Source organism: Fringilla coelebs, assembly GCF_963513975.1.
Source record: "Fringilla coelebs genome assembly, chromosome: 5".
Lineage (NCBI taxonomy): Eukaryota > Metazoa > Chordata > Aves > Passeriformes > Fringillidae > Fringilla > Fringilla coelebs.
In genome coordinates, this window is record NC_140033.1 from 70,993,959 (window position 1) to 71,013,801 (window position 19,843).

General features: G+C 38.8%; 1 protein-coding gene across 8 annotated transcripts in view; it reads left to right on the forward strand.

Moving 5' to 3' along the window:
- Nucleotides 1–13,762, forward strand: part of PLEKHA5 (pleckstrin homology domain containing A5) — a 161,447-nt gene extending 147,685 nt beyond the window's left edge. For 2 of the 8 annotated variants that reach the window (XM_084206411.1, XM_084206405.1), the window contains 7 exons: nt 296–411; nt 3,002–3,211; nt 5,744–5,902; nt 7,089–7,210; nt 7,990–8,135; nt 9,247–9,331; nt 12,303–13,762. In XM_084206411.1, the coding sequence (XP_084062537.1) occupies nt 296–411; nt 3,002–3,211; nt 5,744–5,902; nt 7,089–7,210; nt 7,990–8,135; nt 9,247–9,331; nt 12,303–12,321 (857 nt within the window). In that variant the 3' untranslated portion in view covers nt 12,322–13,762. Of the gene's footprint in view, nt 1–295; nt 412–3,001; nt 3,212–5,743; nt 5,903–7,088; nt 7,211–7,986; nt 8,136–9,246; nt 9,352–12,302 lie in introns of all 8 variants that reach the window. The other 6 variants (XM_084206406.1, XM_084206404.1, XM_084206408.1 and 3 more) reach the window with 6 other exon arrangements.
- The last annotated feature ends 6,081 nt before the right edge of the window (nt 13,763–19,843 follow it).

Below are 19,843 nucleotides of genomic sequence, written 5' to 3' on the forward strand. Positions count from 1 at the left end.
TCTATAGCAGAACATCCCCAGCTCCTGTTTTCATCACAGCTGAGCAGGTTCATTTCATTCACACACAGCCATCAGCATGGGTGTGCACACACAAATGAGACCATCCAGGAGCTGCCTCCCTCTCCATGTCTGCACCCACCAACCCTCAGCACCCCTTTCTGAATCTGCCTTTTGGAGAAGAGCTCCCAAAGTGTGTCTGACAGTCTGTCTTTTCTAGAAGACAAATCCCCAGTTTTGGCAGTGTTTTTGGCAGTGTTTTGCACAGCACTCAGTGTGTTGCTTTGCTGTTTTGCAGGCTCACATTTCCCTGTGGGAGTTGTACCACCCAGAACCAAGTCCCCAACGCCAGAGTCCTCCACAATAGCATCCTATGTCACCTTGAGGAAGAACAAGAAGATAGATCTAAGAACGGTACTTTAAAATGACCTTTGAGGGTTGGATGTGCTCATTTTTAAGTTTGGGAGTTACTCCAAAAGGTTTAAGTTATTTTGGTTATCTTTACCAAAAAAAAATTATAAAAGAAAGAAAGAAAAATCACTGTTATAGAAGCATTATATGCTAGATTAAATTATACATGTTTAAGTTTGGGAGTTACTCCAAAAGTTGAAATTATTTTCATCATCTTTAAAAAAAAAATATGAAAGAAAGCAAAGAAAGAAAGAGAAATCACTGTTATAGAAGCATTATATACTGGATTAAATTATACATTTTTAAGTTTGGTAGTTATGCCAAAAGTTGAAGTTATTTTCATCATCTTTACCAAAAGAAAAATGAAAGAAATAAAAATCGCTGTTAAAGGAGCATTATATACTGGATTAAATTATACATGTTTAAGTTTGGGAGTTACTCCAAAAGTTGAAGTTATTTTCATCATCTTTAAAAAAAAAAAAGCAAAGAAAGAAAGAAAGAGAAATCACTGTTATAGTAGCATAATGTACTGGATTAAATTATACATGTTTAAGTTTGGGAGTTACTCCAAAAGTTGACGTTATTTTCATTATCTTTACCAAAAGAAAAATCAAAGAAATAAAATCACTGTTATAGGAGCATTATATACTGGATTAAATTATACATGTTTAAGTTTGGGAGTTGCTTCAAAAGTTGAAGTTATTTTCATTATCTTTACAAAAAAAAAAAAGAAAGGAAGATCACTTTTATAGAAGTATTGTATACTGGATTAAATTATGCATTTTTAAGTTTGGGAGTTATTCCAAAAGTTGAAGTTATTTTCATCATCTTTACAAAATAAAGAAAGAAAGAATTAATAATCACTGATATAGAAGCATTATATACTCGATTAATCATTATATACTTAATTCATTATACTAGTTGGATTCTTTTGGGGTTTTTTTGCATGGTCAGGGTTGGGATTGAAAGCACTCGAGATGGTATTTTGTGTTGGGACTCAGATGTTTGTTATTTTTTATCTATATTGCAGTCTTACAAGCTGTGAGTTGTACGACATTTGGCTAATTAAACTACAAAATAGCTCCTTATTTATCTCTACAAAGTCTTTTAAAGAAAAGCTATTTAATTAGGAAATGACACTTAAATTTTACTTGTGTCCCACAATGCAGACTTTTCTGTCTAATTGCAAAATCCCACTCAAACCCATAAAGAAAAAAGTAACAAAGGTGAAGACAAAAACTAGCTATCTTAGAACTTCTATCTTAGCTTTATTTATATTACTATATTCTAAAACTTTAAACTCTAATTTTTCCATTATTGTGATATTACACACTTCTATTTAAAATACACACTTAGAATCTCAAGTTTAGAAACTTTCTCTGCAATCTCAAGTCACTGTAGTGTTTTCTTAAAAGTCTAAAAGCACAAAAAGTCTAAAATTCTGAACATCCAAAATTCTTGCAGAGGCATCTATAGAAAGAATGATAAAATTATAAATGCTGTACTTGTTAAACTGCATGGAGAACCCCAAACTGGGCAGTGGGGAATGATAAATCTGCTGAAATTCAGGCTTGAGTTGAAAGCACATGAAGCGTCTTTCAAGCACTTGTATTTGGCAATTTTAACAGCCCCTTTATAACAAACTCAGGCTGTCATTTATTTCAGTTCTAAAACAATTTGGGAAATAGCTAAAGCCAGACAGAAAATAAGGATGTAGTCAGCAGTGTGCAGGTAATGAGCCTGGAATTCAGATTGGACAGTTGTGTAGTCTCTGGGTTAAAGACACACATTTACATGGAGTTCATGCAAAAAAGAGGAAAACTTTTGCCAGAGTTACAGCACAAATGGTAGAGGAGGAGTTGTGAGGAGACTGGGAGAGGAGAGAGAAACTCCCAGGATGCTGACTGAGAAAGAATACCACTTTTCATAATCAAATCAGTTCCTGTAAGTGTACTGAATGCAGCTGATTAACCTGAAATCATTTTTGTCTGTCATAAAAAGTACAAATCTGCCTGAAAACCAGTGAATTTCAAGAAGAGATTAGGTAAATGGGTGTTATTTTATGAAAAATATAATGCTTAGAATTACAGATTTTTAAGTGGTAGTAAATTCACTTTGTTTCAGCCTGCACTCTCAGTTAAATGATGCCCAGCTGTAGTTTTTCTTGAAATAAAATACAGAAATTACTATTAAATCAACTGGCATAAATGTCCTGGATCATTAAATTTCAATTATGTTTCTGTCTAAGTCAAATATCTTGTGTTTGCCAGTTTTATAATGTCTGGTAAATTGTTTCAGCTTGAGAGGGTGGCTTAGAGAGCATCTACCCATTCTCCTGATGTTTATTGTTGGTGATGATAATGTTGTTGTTCAGAAGAGCAAATTATTCCTTCCTTTCATTTTGCATTTCAGTGTTCATTATTGATAATTGGTATTTTTACTGGGTTTTTCTCACGTACATAGGAGGTCTTTATTTGCCCATTATTTTTCTGCTCTTTAGTAAATGATCAGGTGATCTCTTCTGGTAAGTTACCAGTCTGAAATCTTAGTTTTTGGTGAAACATATATATATTTATTTTTTCTTCCATTTAAGGAAAGACCAAGGAGTGCAGTGGAGCAGCTGTGCCTTGCAGAAGGCTCAAGGCCTCGAATGACTGTGGAGGAGCAGATGGAAAGAATAAAGAGGCACCAACAAGCTTGTCTGAGAGAGAAGAGGAAAGGACTCAACATTCTTGGTGTTTCAGAGCAGTCTCCCTCCCAGAGCTTGTCCTATGTCAGGGATAATCCACTCAGACTGGCACAGGTGGGTCTGAAGCTTTGATGTGTCCAGTTACAAACCAGAGGAGTTGGTGTGAGACTCCTGGTGGACTCTCAGACCCAACAGGACAGCCTTTGTGCCACTCCTTTGCCTTTTTGGGGAGCAAACAGCTCAAATCCTCAGCCCTTTGATTGTGCACTGTGATGTTTGGGAGCAGGGCAGGGTGTTTTGGTTAAATTTAGCAAACAAGGTGAAATTGCAAGGTTTGGGACTGAAAACAAGATCAGGGAGAATTGTGACTCCATTGATGTTGAAATGGAGTCAGTGCTGATTTTTCTGCCTGTAGTGCATTCAAACATCTGCAGCATTTTTAGGTAGAAATGTATATTTATGTTCAGAGCTCCTCAGTGGTGCTCTTCTGCTGTGTGTGTTTGAGCCCATAAATGCATTAAAATAGAACCCACACTTTCGTTTTCACCATTCTTAAACTTGTTTATTTACCTAAAAAGTTAATTCATGGGTAAGAGATGGGGAGAGGAGAGGAAGATACAACTACTTGTTATTAACCACGAAATATTATTCTGAATATATATCTAGAAAACGCCTGAAGAATCAAACAAAACCCAACAAGCCAAACCAAACCCAGATATAGGATAGCAGATATTAGGCAGCCTCCTACTTTCCAGATATTTAAAATTAGTTTGCTTTTCCAGTAGCTTAATGGACTTTATTTTTGGTTGGTTTTTGGTTTCTTTGGGTTTCTTCTAGAATACTTTTTTCTTCAGACCACACTGTTTACTGGCCCTTTTTTAATTACTATTATCTGCTTTTCTACTGGCATGGAAATGCCTTCTTTTTGTTGTTGTTTTGTAGGCATTTAAACACCTGATTTTCCAAAAGCAGATTAAATATATTGCAGTGTCAGGAATCAGGTATTTCCAAAGATGTTTCAGCTTTGCATTTTGGGTTGGTTTTTCCCCTCTCAGCATGATAAGCTGCTACAGAGCTATACAAATGTTACTTTTTCTTCAAGAATTTGCCATCCCCAGAAGACTGAATTCCAGTTTAGCCTTTGCAGCCCAGCATCTGCATTTGGGCTGACATCAGGAATGCTACAAGTGAAGGGAGTTCCTGCAAATATTTCTGTGATTAACTCTGCCTTTCTCTAGAAGAGGTCGTGCCCAGCAAAGCTTTGCAGATGTTTCTTTCAGTGGTTTTTACTGAAAAGGAAAGTTTAAGCTTTGCCTCTTCCCTGTGGTGTCATTCCATACCTCAGGGGGAGGGAGCTGCAGTCCTGTGTGTCACACCTGGGCAGCAGAGTGGGGCCAGAATTCAGAGTAATTCTGTTCAGTGCACCATGTTCCTCAGTCTCCTCTGGGAAATCAGGCCTCTGTGGGTGAGAAGGAATTTATAGAATTAGTGAGAAAATCTCTGAATAGAATATTCAGCTACTAGTCCACGTTACAAAGTTACTTTTTCTACCATAATTTGAATTCTTCCAGAATGCTGTTTGGCTGGAAGCCCCAGGATGAGGTATTATGCTGAGTAATAGCTTTTATTTCTAAAAGCATCGTTTTTATGTCTATTGATTTTTAGAAAAATGATGCAGTGGCATTAACTGCTGGAAGTCTTTCCGACTGGGGTTTGGTTATTTAAGAATTGGAGGGGGAAGAGGATTTTATAAATGGCCTGCTGTGTAATTTTGAAGTGATTACCGTAATCCAAAAGGAAGTTGCTTCACAACTGTTGTTGGGATGAGCAGATGATAAGGGATGCATACTTGAATTCAGGAGAGCAGACACTGATTTATGAACTGACTTAGGTGGAATTTCCTCTTAATGGGGTGCATGTGTTAGATCACAGGAGTTCAGCTTCGAGATTTACTGCTTCCATGGCTCCTATTTTTCTCAGCTCCAGGTCTCAGATGAGCCTCCCTTCAGCTCTGCCAGTATCATGTTCACAGTTCACAATCCTGAGTCACCTCCTCCCTCCTCAGAATTTTTATATCAACTTACTCTCTGCGCAATGGATTAATTTTTTATAGAGAAATAATTAATATCCTCTGCCATTATCAGATACTGTGTTGTCCTCTATTAAATCAGCTCACACCACAGGCTTGGAGGATACCCAGGATAATTGGAGGAAATGCATGCAGGTGCACTGAGAATTTTGTGCTGAAAGCAGATTTTTATCGATTTTTGTTCTTAAACCAGAAAAGGCTATTTTATAAAAAGAGCAGTGCTTCTGAATGCAAGTAAGAATGCTGCTGAGCTGATTTGTGACTGAGCTAAATATGAATGAAATTTCAGAAGATAAGGGTGACATTGAAATGCTGGAGAGGAAGGTGGGGCAGAAAGCACAATAATCCTGCAGACAAAGAAATGTTAGGCTGAACTGTCTTGAAGGGTACAAAAATGAGAAAATTTCGAGTTCTTAATGATTTCCATTTTCCTTATTGCAATCTGTGCGTAAAGTTTTTCCAAGTATTTCTTTTTTAATCAGTCAGAGGGCAGCAGAAGGCTCAGAACTGTGATAACTTTTGTAACAATTTGTCCATGTACCAATTCTGTTCCTCAGAATCGGAAAAAGGATGATACAGTATCTGGTAACATGAAGGAGTTCGAGAGCTCCAGTAGAGAAAATAATTTGAAACAAAATAATGGAAGTCCTGGAGAAGAAATAGCACAACTCAAAAATGATGGAGATCCAGAACATAATTCAAATTTTGCTAAAGAGGTACAGAACTATTCTTTATTAAACTGCTCATCAGCTTGTCTTGCAGTAACAAAACTATTTTGAGACACACACACACCAGAGGATGGGAAAGTGAGCCAGTTCCTTTTGCTTGGAAGATAAAGACTTCTTGTTGAAAATACAATATGCTATAGAGAATCACAAAATTCAATGGGATCTGTCTATAGCTGAGACATTGAATTTTCTTTAAATAATAGTCATTGACACATTCATTGCTTAGGCTACCCTATTTTTGACAGCCATTTAATCTCCCTGAATTTTAGTTTGGTTGGCTGTAGTGCATCAAATGGTTTAGAGAAAGCAGAATAAAGCTGACACAACAAATTGCACATGGAACTAGGCAGTACCTGGACTTGTAGGTATTTTTCACTGCTTTGATTTCTGCCTTGCAATGGTGTGAAACACACTTGGAAGGGAATTACCTTGGTGTTTCTGGTACTAAAGTGCCCTTAACACTCAGCAAAACCAGACTGACTGTGAAGAAGGGATTATAGAGTTGCTTCTACATAATCATATCCTGTTTATAGTTTAATTTTTTTAAGTATTGTGTAGAGGTCTTTTTCCTTCTTCTGTATTTACATTCCTCAGTTAATCATCCTTTTGTTTAATAATCCTTTTGTTTTCCTATTTTATATTTAGTTTTTTAAATATATATACATCTGACAGAGAATGGTATAAAATCAAATAACTAATTCCTATTGTTATCCATTGGGAAAACTTCCTTATTGAGAGACTGTTGCTTTGTTAAATATGCAAATATTTCAAAAGGAAAATTATGTGATACATTCAAATTGTTTATATGTAATCAGACCTTAAAAGCAGCATTCAGTCTTATCAGCAAAATATTGCAGCATCTGGAATTTTTGTTGGCATCATGAAGAGAGGGATAGCATGAAAAAACAGGCAGGCTGCAATCCAGAGAGTTCAGAGAAGTTCTGGAAGTTATTAAGGCAAACCCTGCCCCTGGCCTCTGGTATAAGTTTTAGGATAACTCTATTAACCTGCATGGTATTGATAAAAATTTCTTAAGTTATGTAATTCTGAGTTACTAAGTATACATGATGGCAAAATTTGTCTGTTAATAAAACTGTTTCCTGGTACTGTATTTCTTATCTGCCACTTAGCGTGTGTTACAGCTTTTTGTTTCATGATTTCAATTTTTTTATAGCTGTCAAAAACTGATGATCTTTTATCAGATGCACATGTTGTATCTGACTCAAAAGAAGGGAGTAATGAAGAGAAAGCAGAAAAGAAAAATAAATTGGAAGAAACACATGATGGTGATATAAGGTAAAAATCAAACAAGATGTTCTGAGGCTATTTTAAACTTGCATGCTGTATTTATTAGCTGAATGGACCAAGCAATGGCCATAAATACTGAAAAGGTTTATTTATATGGCTTTGAGAGGTTTATATACAGGGAAATCTAGGGAGAGGCTTGATGCTGCAGGGGTTCAGTCAGAGCTGATGACTTGGAGGGTGAAGCAGTGTTTATTTTCCCAGTTATAACCAGAATGCATTCATAATCCTTGTCTTGGCCTCCAAAATGTGTTTAATAATGTCACTTCAAGCTTTGTATCAATTTATTATGAGCACTCCAGCCAGTGCTCCCACAGCATGCTCTTTATTGCTGATTAATTTGGGAGCAAACTAAAGATCTTCTACATCTTCTGCCTCATTTTTTACCTCACTGCTTTGCAGGGTTGCAGAATTAGAGGGATATTATACCTTGGATATTTCTCTCTAACAATTCCTAGCTTTGGTGGAAGTTGCACTGCAGGTCCTGAGTTCTCACTTTAGGTCATGACTTGTCACAGGTCCCTGCAGCAGTAGGAAACTGCAGGAGTGCAGAAAGGAAAGGAATTAAATCCCAGGTGCTTTTTAAAAAGTGTGACTACACAAAGTAGAAGGATTTCAAGATGCCTGCTTAATTTATGCTACCCAGACTTGCAAGTTGCAGCTTTTTTTCCTGTTAACAGGAGAAAATGAAATTATAGCTCCTATACTTAGCGGTTAACACCTGAAATTAAGTTGGAGCAGGTTCTAAATGCTGTGCTTTTTTAAAGCAGCTTGCAGAGTGTGACCACAGTTGCAAACCACAAACCCAAAAGCAGCTCAGAAGAAAGTGAAATACTCAGTGTTCAAGAACAAGAAGGGATTGTGTCTTCATTTGAATTAGCAGCACAGTCTTCAAAAGGAAATCAGGCAGCAGCAGGTATGGAAAAGAGTTTGACTGAAGCATGACTTACTCAGTACATATGTAAAACTTTATTTCATTTTCATTGTGTCTTTTGATGCTCTGAAACCCTTGTGAATTGAAAATGCTGAACTAGTCTACATGTGAAGTGTACAGTTTAATACACAGAAAAATACTTTCCCAGTGGACAGCTACAGAAACTCCATTTTCCTGAGGTTTTAATATAGCTTTTATAGTTGCTAATTCAGGGATTTAAATAACTGTTGCCAAAAATTGAGTCATGCTGTAGTTGTTGGTTGGAGCAAATCCTTCCTTTTTCATTTCAGTCCTGGGTATGTGTAGACATTTTACTATTGCTCCCTGCTGCTGAGTGACCTTAGATATGCCCAAAATTGTGGAATTATTGAGAATTTCCAATATTTTAAACTAACAAGTAAAAGACCCCAGTTTGGCCATGTTTTGAGGAGTAAGAAAGATGAAGAAAGCAGAAAACAGCACCTGACTGGTACAGTGAGTGGTGGTGGCCAGCAAGAAGAGAAGAGTGAAATAAAGCAAAACTGTGTGCAAAGAAGGAAAAAAGAAAAGGGAGTGAGTAGGGAAGGAGGAAGGGAGAAGATAGAATTCAAGATATTATTTGCTGATGGGAATGGTTAAGTAAGCCAAATGGTTCAACTTATGGATATAAAAGGTGATCTGGACCTTTGTAGTGCAGTCAGCAATCCTTTCTGGGACTTGATAATCAAAACCAGAACTTGTCTGTGCATTTTGCACTGCTCAGCAGAATGAGAAAGCTTAGTTCATCTGAGCTGGGATATGAAGGTGGGTCTGGGCCTATCCCAACTACTTCAATTTTACTTTTTTTTCCTCCCTTCTCTTTCTTGGCAACATAAAACATCAGCATTCCTGTGTTTGCTGTTCTGCTAGTTATTTCTAAGCCTGATTAAGGATCAGCTGTGCTCTCCCTTGAAGCTGTGCTTTTTGTGCTCATCAGATTTTAAGCCTTAACTTGTGTAGCTTTCATTTGTTTCTGCTTATATTTGCTCTGGCCTGAAATGGTGCTTTTTCAAGCTGATCTTTATTACAGCTTCTGTAACTTGTACTCTTCTTTCTTTTGCTGTATGACTGGCAGTGAAAAGTTTGCCTTCCTCACCAGAATCGTCCTTGTCACCAGCTCCATCCACACAGCCCCAGCTGACAGAGGGATCCCATTTCATGTGTGTATAGTTACAGACAAGTAGGTGCTTGCTTTCCCACCTCTCCTGTTCCTAATATTCTTCCAGGTTATTTGGGTGCTCTTATTTTTGGGAGAAACATCTGATATTCAGCAAGACAGGGTCACCTGCAGTGCTGAGTATAAATGAGCCAGAAAACAAATAAATTTGTGTATTGATTAGTTTGCAAGGAGTGCATTCTCTGTCCAGCTACAAAGAGAAGGGGCTGATTGGTTTGTCAAGGGCTAATTGGTTTATCAGGCATGTTCTCCACAGCTGGCAGGGTGACAGCCTTGGAAAAAACAGCCTGAGCTGCTCCAAACCAGGGAGTTAAGGCATGAGCAGCACTGCACAGGTGCAGATGAGTCTCGATGCTTCAGCCATGGGCAGAATGGGCACCAGAGCTCAGAGCTGGTGATGCCCAGGAGGGAATGGGTCATGGCCTAAAGAATTCATGGCTTAAGACACAGAAACAGCAATGACAAAACTTTTCTTTTCTTTCTTTCTGTAGAGAAAGCTCTACGCAGCTGCTCTTTCCTGCCGTAGTGGGTGATTGCTTCTACAAAACAAGTTAGAAAGCACGAGTTAGGCTAGATTTACAATTTACCTGTGCTGTCACCCACTTGATGAACGGCAATGGAAATATAAAGTGTGTGTTTGTTTAGGCAAGAGTTTAAAATTAGTAGGATAGCAGTGTGAATGCTTCAGCACTTTAGCAGCATTTAAATCAATCCACATTTCTTTGTTGTCAGGAAGTGTCTGTTTAAATAAGCTTTCTGCTAAAAGAATGAGCTTTGTTTCAATGGCAATGTTAAATGCCATAGCAAGTGTAACTTAGGAAGACTTTAAAATCAAGAACAATTTGAAATTGAGACATTTGCGGTCATTTAGCATGAGGAGATCTGAAAATGCATTTTTTAAAACTTACTCTCTTCAGTCTCAATTGCCAAGGTTTAATTTTAGCAAAATTAGACTTGTTAGTCATCAGAGAGACCTTTTTAATATAAACTAAAGGCAAGAAACTATTTATACTCCTTAAAAATAAAAGAAAATTATTAAAATATTATTAAAATATTTTCTCCTTTTGAGAAAGTGGAAAATGCCATTTTTACATTCAGCTCTGACACTGCTCCTGCCTTCCTGATGGGTGTGGTCTGCCATGATTAGATTTAGCTTGAATTTTTGTACTTTAGTTCAAAATGTTTATTACAGAACTATTTAAAAGAAAACTAGTGGGACTTTCTCTCTGGGAATACTGATTTGTGTTAGTGCTTTTCATGTTCACTGTATAAATATATTTATATATAAATTTTTCTATTTTTATATATATATATACACACTGTATAAATATACCCACATTTATCATGCATCTCCATTTTTAAGTAGGACAAACATTCCCCCCATCAGCTGAGGTTTGGGTCAGTAAGGAAAGTGAAAGTGCACTGCTGGATTCTGTCTGTAGGCACAGGGCACCTGTCAGGAAGGGGGGAGCAACCAGAAATCTGTCACCAATTGCATTAAAAGCTGCTCTCAGCTCAGATGATCAGATCAGCAAATTCATTTCCTTTAGGATTTATGCTAAATAAAATAGAAATTAGTAGGAAAAGGCTTGGCCCCCCTTGGGGAAGTGTATCCACACAGCCAGTTCTGCAGGTGAAGCATTCCTGTGTTCAGGACACCTGTACCCTCAGAAGCCCCTGAAGAGGCTTTAATTGCTTTAGTGTTCTGACAGAATGGTCCATCTGGAATGGCACTTGGGAATCAGTCTGATTCCCTGATGGAGAGAGGATCCCAGCACTTCAGCCACATCCCTTGTGGCTGTTCAGTGTGTGGGTTGAGCTGGGGAAAGCTCTTAGCTGGGTGCACCTACATTCCACCTGATGCCTCTGTTGGTTGTTTCCTTGGAGTTCCAAAATAGATTTGTACCATGAGCTGGGCTTAGCACACAGAGGAGATGGATGGAGCACAGTGCTTACTGCCCTTCACCTCCTGGGGCTGTGGTTCCAATATTCCAGTGCTGTGCTGAAGAATTCTGGCACATCTTTCAACACACAGGAATTCAGCATCGCTCATTTTCAAAAAGTCTTAAGTAGCAAAGGGAACTTTCAGGCTGTAGGATCAGCCCTGGTCATATGCAAGCAAATTTTTCAGGCAGCATCTGGAAAATGTATAGTGGATTTCAGGGAATAAAGAGGTAATACCTGTATTTGGCTTTTACAGTCAATTAGAAAAAGGATACTCTTGGCACAATGCCAGGGGAATTTGCCATAGGAAATTGGTGGCACAGGATATTGTAGGACTAAGGAGAAACCCCTTAACACAAGGCTCCTTTTTTGTCACAGCCCTTATTCTGCAGAGACAAATCTCTGTGTGTACCACCAGCCCTATTAGATTTTAAGCATTGCATTTGCACTGAGTAATGGGGGGATAATGAAATTTTATACAGCACCTGGGTTCAAAGCCCAGGAACATTTTTACCAATGAACTGTTAAAACTTATTTCTAGAAGTCCTTGCAGCAGTTACCAAAATACAGCCAGCTCTGGGTAGAGCATTTGAGCTACACTGCCAGTGCAGGGTAGCAACTCAGTAATTCTGCATCCCTCTTCAAAATGTGCCTTACATTTCTAAGACTAGTTAGGATCTTTGCTGTTATTGCTGGTTTTAAGTGAAGAGCATTTGGAGGTGACCATGAGTAACAGGATAAAACTCTCAGAGTAAACAGACTTTCATTCAAAGTGGTGTAAATTTGGAAAAAAAAAATCCTGGCTTTGCTTTCTGTTGAAATATCTTGACAGCAGTATTCATCAGGAAAACAGATTTTGGAAACAACTGATTTCTAAGATATTTTCTTATGTTCTACACCTACATTGCTATGTTGAGGTCAGGAGCTCTTTGCTGTGTTTAATCCCCTGAGTTCTTTAGATGATATTCTGTTGCTAAAATAGAGTAACTTAATCTGTGTCTGTCTTCCAGCTCTAACGGCTCCTGTTGAAACAATTCATGCCTGAGATGTATGGACCTGACCTATGAAAATATGAGAAGATATTGTACAGTATATTTTAAATCTATGAAATTCATAGTTCTGATGCTTTTGGCCACAGAGCATCGTTTTATCACTTCCTGGAAAATGTTTATTCCAAGAGAGCTTTAAATGGCCCACGTGTACACTCAACAACCTTCAGATTGTTCTCCTGATACCAGCTTGCTGCTACGATTTCTGTGCACATAAAACAAAGGCTCTTTTTAATGTGCAGCCTACAGTCAAAACTTTATTTGCTCTTCTTCAGAATTTAATGTTCCTTTAATGATGGATCATATAAGTTTACTTTTTTTGCTTCTTTTAGATGCATAACTCAGTTAATTTTACATATCACCACTAAACCTTGTTTTACACTTTTTCAACATTACAATTTATTGTTTTAACAATTTATTTGTAAAGTTTTTATATATATATATACATATAGATATATTTAAAATGTGCCATTTTTATTATTGCTTAGTAAGAGCTGTCCTGTTTCTGCTGTAATGATTTCTTGGTCAGGTTGCAATGTCAGCAGTTACTGCCACACTTCTGTCAACATAGACATTAATGTTAGTGGTTCCTTTTTCTTGACTAAAATGGAGTGTAGGTATTTTGAGGTACTGGGCTTTTCCTTGATGGGGTTGGGGTGTGTACAGCAATAAGCAGGTTTTCAATCCAGTACTTAGTTTGTGTACAAATGTAATTATGTTCATTGTGTATATATTATACAATGAGCACATATGATGTAAGTATAAGAAGCCACTTATTATTGTTCAGATACGAATGTTCATATCCCATTTCTTTTATATCATATTAAATAAATGTTGATGTTCTTAAGGACTTGTATGGTTAGTATTTCTTCCAGCAAACAGATGTCACACTGTGTTCCACCTTTTGATGTGGGGAATGCAACAATTCCTACCCCACTGGCAACATCACCTGTCAACCAGAGTAGCAGTGACAGACTCTTAAGAGATCCCAGTCTTCCTCTTCAGGAAAGAATTAAGGCTGCAGCACAGAACAAAACAGACAACCTGAGACTGAGATGCAAGAAATACAGGTTCAGCTCCTGGCTCTCCCAGACTTGTGTTGTGATACTGGAATAATCACTTAGTCATTCTGCTCCTCCATTCCCTGCCTGTTTACTCGGGAGGTAATAGCCTGTCTTAGTGGGGTGTGGTGAGCAGTAATTCAATATTTGCAAACGCTGATTGCCAAGTTCACTGGGGTTAAGGAGAGAAGTGTGATGATTCCTGGAGGCTTTGGCATCTGCATAGCATCTTCCAGAAACTGAAAGAAAACCTGAAATAATCTGTCAAGTGTTGTCACACTACAGATGTTACCAGCTTCGCTGTTCCGTCTCGCACAGCTGCCTGAATTTGCCTGAGACAGAAGAGGGTTAGAAAAGAACTAAGAGAAATAAAAATATTTCAGAGAAAGCTTTTGAGTCTTAGGATGTAAAGCTAAGGAATCTTTTGCAGGTTCAGGCAACTGCTGTGTGCTTCATTGCATGTGTGTGCCATAAGTGGTAAGGCAAGTTTCACAGGAAGGCAGCTGCCAGCTCCTGTTGTGCTTTTTTTTTATCATACAAATCATATCCTGATCAAGTTAATATTGCTGTTCTAGAAGCTATATAATTCATTGTGCTTTTCCATAGAGGAGTGCCTGATTCTGTCTCACAGTTTGGAATTAATTTACCATTGCCCTTCTCCCCAAGGAGTTTGTGTTTGTTGGATTCTTCTGGCACTCCCAACTCTGCTGCCAGTTGTTCCTGGTGCTCTTTGCTGCAGAGATACAGAGTATGTTGTCTGGCTGCCTGTTGTTCTGCCATTTTCTCTGAAAAGTAAAAAAAAAACAGGCATCAGAATTCAGCAGCAGAGCCTGGAGGGGTCACAGTGGAAGAGGTGGCTGAAGGGAAGATGAGTGATGATGCAGGCAGCTACCACATCGCCCTCTGTTTTTTGGAACAGCAGCCCCAATTAGTGCATCCTTCCAATCAAAAGACAGAGCAAAGAAGAGGAATGTGATTTTATTGCACAACCGAGCAAGGCTTAAGTGTTCAGTGGAACACCTGAGGCAAAGCAGATAGGACACACCCTGTTCTCTCCCTAACCCTTCTAGAGAGAGCTGTTGGCTGTCAAGTTTTGCAATCTCTTTCTGCCCTTGCTGCCAAGAAAAGAATTGCAACCAATAAAGGAAAGAATGACTAAGTGATTTTTGGACATTTATAGTAAGTGATTTTTGGACATTTATAGATGCTGCCTGTGTCTAAAGCAGTTGTTGGTTTGGTATATCTGCAAGGAACATGCAGTTTATAATGGAGCTGGGCAAGGGGGGGAGAATGAGCAAGTTTTGCTGATAGAACTGTTGGCAAAGACAGCAAAGGTGAATGATGCAGGAATGTAGTAATGATCACAGACTATAATTTCACTTCCTGTGGGCACTTGCTGCAAGGACTTAAGAGTTTCATTGGGTGCTCTATTTTTTTGTCTTATGGAAAAAAATAATAATAAATGTATGGCTTTGTGTTATCACAGAGCATCTACTGTTTCTTACCTCATCAGAATAACTCATCCCAGTGATCGTACTCCTGAGATATAGAAATATCAGAATACTGATATGGTCAGCCTTCAAACATCTATTTTAAGTTTGTATCTAGGATATTTTTATATTTCTGACTGATTGCTTTATTGGCTATTGCACTGACACTTGTATATATGAAACGTGCTTTTTTTTCAAAAGCAAGAGTCCTTAGGAATAATGCAACACATTCTCTACAGATGTTCATGCTTTTCAGAACCAATTACATCTATTTTTGTCTTTTGTTCACCATTTGCATTGTTCCAAGGCTACTAGAGAATGTGAATCTTTTAAGTCCCTTAATAAAGTGACATTACTCAAAAAGTTATCGTTGGTGTCTTGGCAGTTTTTGTGTGTTGTGGACTGGCTCAAAGGGAAAGACCTCACCAGGCAGCTGAAACCCAAACCTTGTTTATGTTAGCACTGAGGTGGAAAAAGTTCTTCACATTTCCTCAGAAATATGCATCATAAAATGAATCCAGTAATGTTCTGTTTTCAGGAAATCAGAACAAAAACTTGCACCTTTCAATCTAAATCACATTAATTGGACAGTCGGTGACAGAATTCTTATCCACCCCATTGGATCCACTGGATGTAGCAGGAGTGCATACATGAAAAACATTAATGAATTACACTGTCAGTAACAGATTTATTAAATTCTCTAGGATTTAGACTAATGGATTAAGTTGTACCCTGGGTGAGCAAAGCAGCAGAATAGAAGAACTTGAATCACTGGTGCTGTTGGATAAGCCTTACCTCAAACTTTTCATTATATTTTAAAGAGGTTTTATTTTTCCTTTTCTAATAAGCCATAAGTAGTACTCATTCAGATCTCAGAAATGGCCCATCATGTCTTTTCTACACACTACTATTTTGTCCCTGTGATCCTGGATTGTGCTATAATTATTTTCTGAAGTTATTCTAGGGTAGTTTAATCTTATATCAGTTAAAATCCTAAGTTAAAATGTTATTTTCTGTCCTTTAGAAAGTTGACATTTAAATGGCTGATAAACAAATTGCCTGTACCTGGCACTGATAATATATCTGAAACAACTTCATCTAACTTTTTTAAGGATGCACATGGAGATAACAAAGCAACATCTGGCTTTCATTTCTTCTAAAGAACATTATAAATGCTTGCTGGTATATCCTAGGAGCTGTTTGACTTGTCCATATGGGAACACTGAAGAAGCTGCTACAAAATAAAACAGAATATACTGGTGGCTGCAAACAAATGCCTGACCCAAAATGAAGGCTGAAAGCAGCTGCTTTCTGAACTTGACATGCACAACTTGTTACCCAGCTGTTCCAGATGCGTCAGCATTCAAATGTTACTTGTGGAATGAAGATTTTGGTGCTTTTTTTGTGGTGTTTCTTCATTCTGTGGTATGCCAGGGAAGATGTTTTTTAAGGCCTGTGTAAATATTATCTGGCTGCTGTGGTGACACTGCAAGCAACTCTTAATTGCAGCTCTGGGTAAGTGACATCAGCACAGAGGTTGCTAATTGCCTCGTGTGGCAGTCTGGCTAGGGATGTGCTTAAGAACACTTATTCAGGCTGGATTAGGTTCTCTTTGGGATAAAAGTAAAGCTAGAAGCAAACAGTGCTGTTTTCAGTGGGCTGCTGTAGAGTATATCTGGACAAAACCAGATGTGGGATCATTAACTTCTTTATTACTGAAACTAAAATGAAAATAAGGAATTAATTTTTTCTTTTTGTCAAATACTATCCAGATCCCTGTTCTGTGGAAGGGAATACTTCAAAGTATTTCAGACTAAAAATGGAAACACCCTCTTGCTCTTTTGAAGGTGAAATGAGTACTGTTTAAAAAAAGAAAAAAAAAAGTAGACTTTGCATGTTTAACTTTATATGTAGAACAAGGAGGATTTACTTACAGCCTCGAGTTGTTGTTATCTGCTCTGTGTCACAGTGAAGTGACTGGACTCTCTTCTGCATCTTTAAATCCATTACAGCCCAATTTGTAAAATATTCTGCATTCCTTATCTGGAGAAAAACTGCCTTATCCACACCCCAGCTGTCTGTCCCTACATGAGCAGCTGAATCCAGGCAATCAGTTTCTTGTTTGGAGTGGTGGAAATCTGCAGGTGCTTATCATCCTGAAAGATTGAGTCAACGCACATAATGAGAGACACCCAAGGTTCCCAAGTAACTTGCATTTAAATCTCCTTTATTTTCAGCAATGGAGTCTATTTAGAAAAAAACCTTTTTCTCTAAGTAATAGTCACCTTACTATAAATAAAATAATTAGTGGGTATATAAACAAATGCCTAAGAATTTATTTGAGAAAATTGTCATTAATTGACAGTACATTTCAAAGCAATTGAGGGAGGAAAAAGACTGCAAAAATTCAGCAACTCAACTCATAAATCAGTGCTTTACAATGTGAATTTCTGGTGAGTCTTGACACTTGATTACACATGTAAGTTGAGTGCTTCATACTGTGAAACTTTCTTCTTGATAAATTCCCAAGTCAGCAAGAACATGGAGGCTGTTTCAGATGTTTTGGCTTTAAATACGAATGTTTTTGGGGTTTTTTTGTTTCTTTTTTTAGTATGCTCATCCACCAGTCTAGGAAACAGCTGTTAATGGCTGTTGGGTTTACTCTTTTTATACACTGAAATGCTCATATCTAGACAGAGGGGGAAAAAAGACAGCTAAACTTTCTGATGAATGTTTCCTGATGTTATTTGGTGTTTGTTTTTTGGCTACCTGGAGAATTTCTCAGAGAGTTTGCACATGCTGGTACTACAGGGAAGCCAGCTTGTAGGAGTCAGGTCTAGCTAGAGGTGTCATTTTGTGAGCAGGGAAATTGCCTGGAAACCAAAATCACCTTTGAATAACATTCCTGGCTGTTTTCTTAGCCTGTGCCAACAGACCCATAATTTTTTGTAACTACTGCTTCTAGTATATTGTGCCTACAAATAATAAATAATTTTAATAAAGACAAAGTGCCTGAATAATTTGTGAAATCCTGACTGCTATTTACAAGGTAGCAGCTACAAATTAACCAACCAGCCTCAGCCATTTAGGAGATTGCCTTAGTGAAGAGGAATTGGTTAATATTCATGGACTACAACCCTGGGAAAACCACACTTGCTTATATAAGCTGATTTGGGTGTGTAACTACTCTGACCTCACAGTTTTTTATTTTGAAACTTTTATTTCATGATCTTAAAGCTATTCTATTCTGTGTGATCAGCTAAATATAACCTAGCTAAGCTCCACTTCATTTCCATCATCCAGATTTTAGGACAAGGGAGAACAGAGGTCGTGACATTTTGATCATTTTTGCCTCATTAAAATCTTGTGGACCCCAAGGAGCACAGCTGGGTCATGTTTGTGAGAAGTGGGACTCTAAAGCCTTGCTTTGAGCCGTGCCTGTTTCACGGGAGTGCTTCCCATCCATCCTCCCCTGGCTGGCTGTTCCCAGGCTGGAGCACTGCGGTTATTTCACCTGCAAACGGAATCCCTGACTTCCACAACGTTTTCAGGCAATTAATCAGAGGCGGTGTGTGAATTCTAAGGTCTCTACAGCTGATGGCTCCAAACTCTTAAGGGGATGTCAGTGTTGGGGAGTGAATCCTTGTTAAAGCTTTAGCGCTGCAGACTCTCCAGCGATTCCCAAACCCTTGGCTGCTGTGCCTGCATCTCTGAACGCAGCCAGCCGGATTGCTGCGCACTTCAATGGACGGCTGCCTCCAGCAACTGCTGCAGGAGCTGTAGATTTTCCACTTTTTGGAGATGGTAGATCCAGGCTGCCCAGCAGGCTGGATTGGTGTTTTGGGAAGTGCTGCTGGCGATCAGTATCCCTGCAGGAGGAGGCTTTCCCTCCCTTTCTCCTGCAGCTGGCCGAGGGCACGGCTGCAAAAACACCCTCGTCGCCTGTTGGCCTGGATGCAGGAGCTGCCACGCTTCCTTCCAGTGCCCTGGGCACAGCAGTTGTGCCAGGAGGGGAAGCAGGAGATGAAGGGCACGGGTGTTACCAGCCCAAGTTCAAGAGCTCGCCCAGAAGGACCCCGGCAGAGCAAAGTTAGCCCGGCTGCAGCTGCTGTTGCTGCTTCTTTCCCTCCCTTTCCCCCTCTGCCCGGCCCTTTGTCCTCTCGGCGTGGTTGCCATTGTGTGGGAGTTTTGGGGGATGAAAGCGAGCGATCGCTGATGGGTGACATGATAGTGCTTTAAATGGGAATGCAGATTGCTCCGGTACCACGCGATGGAGCGAGGCGGACAAAGCCAGCGGCGGCAGCACAATAGGCTTAGGGTGATGGCCATGGCCAGAAGTGACTGACAAAAGGAACAAATACCAAGATGAGTTTTAAAAAAAAATCTCCAGCAGTGTCTGGAGATTTCTCAGCCCCCGTGCTCTGAGAAACTCTGTAACTGTGCAAGCTGCCCAGATGTGGCGGGCTGCAGCTGACCTGTCATCTCAGGAATATTTAGTATCCCTCTCCTTTCCTTCTGGGAATCTGGGTGCCGAGCACGCGCAGGAAATCGGGGATTACAAACTTGTCTGAACTTTTCACTGCCAGACATTAACATGCGGATGCAGCAGCCTGTATGTAAATGATGTTATCTGAGCTGTTTTATGCATGTGTTTCCAGGATAAGAAAGGAGATTATTTCATTGTGTGAACTAATTACCTGTGAAGAAAAAATTTAGAGCCTTTTTAATGTTAATGCCAGGCTGTATTTTTATTAACCTTCCCACTCAATGATGCAGTGTTGTGTGTTTATTGTGCATTTTCAAATGTTAAGGACTTGATCCTTTAACCTAAATGAAAGAAGTTCTCGATAGGACTTTGCATAAACAGGTTTCTTTGCAAGGTTGCAGCCACATCTCAGAGCCTTCTTTTGCCCATAAAATGGGGTTGCTTCACCAAATGGAAAGACAAAGT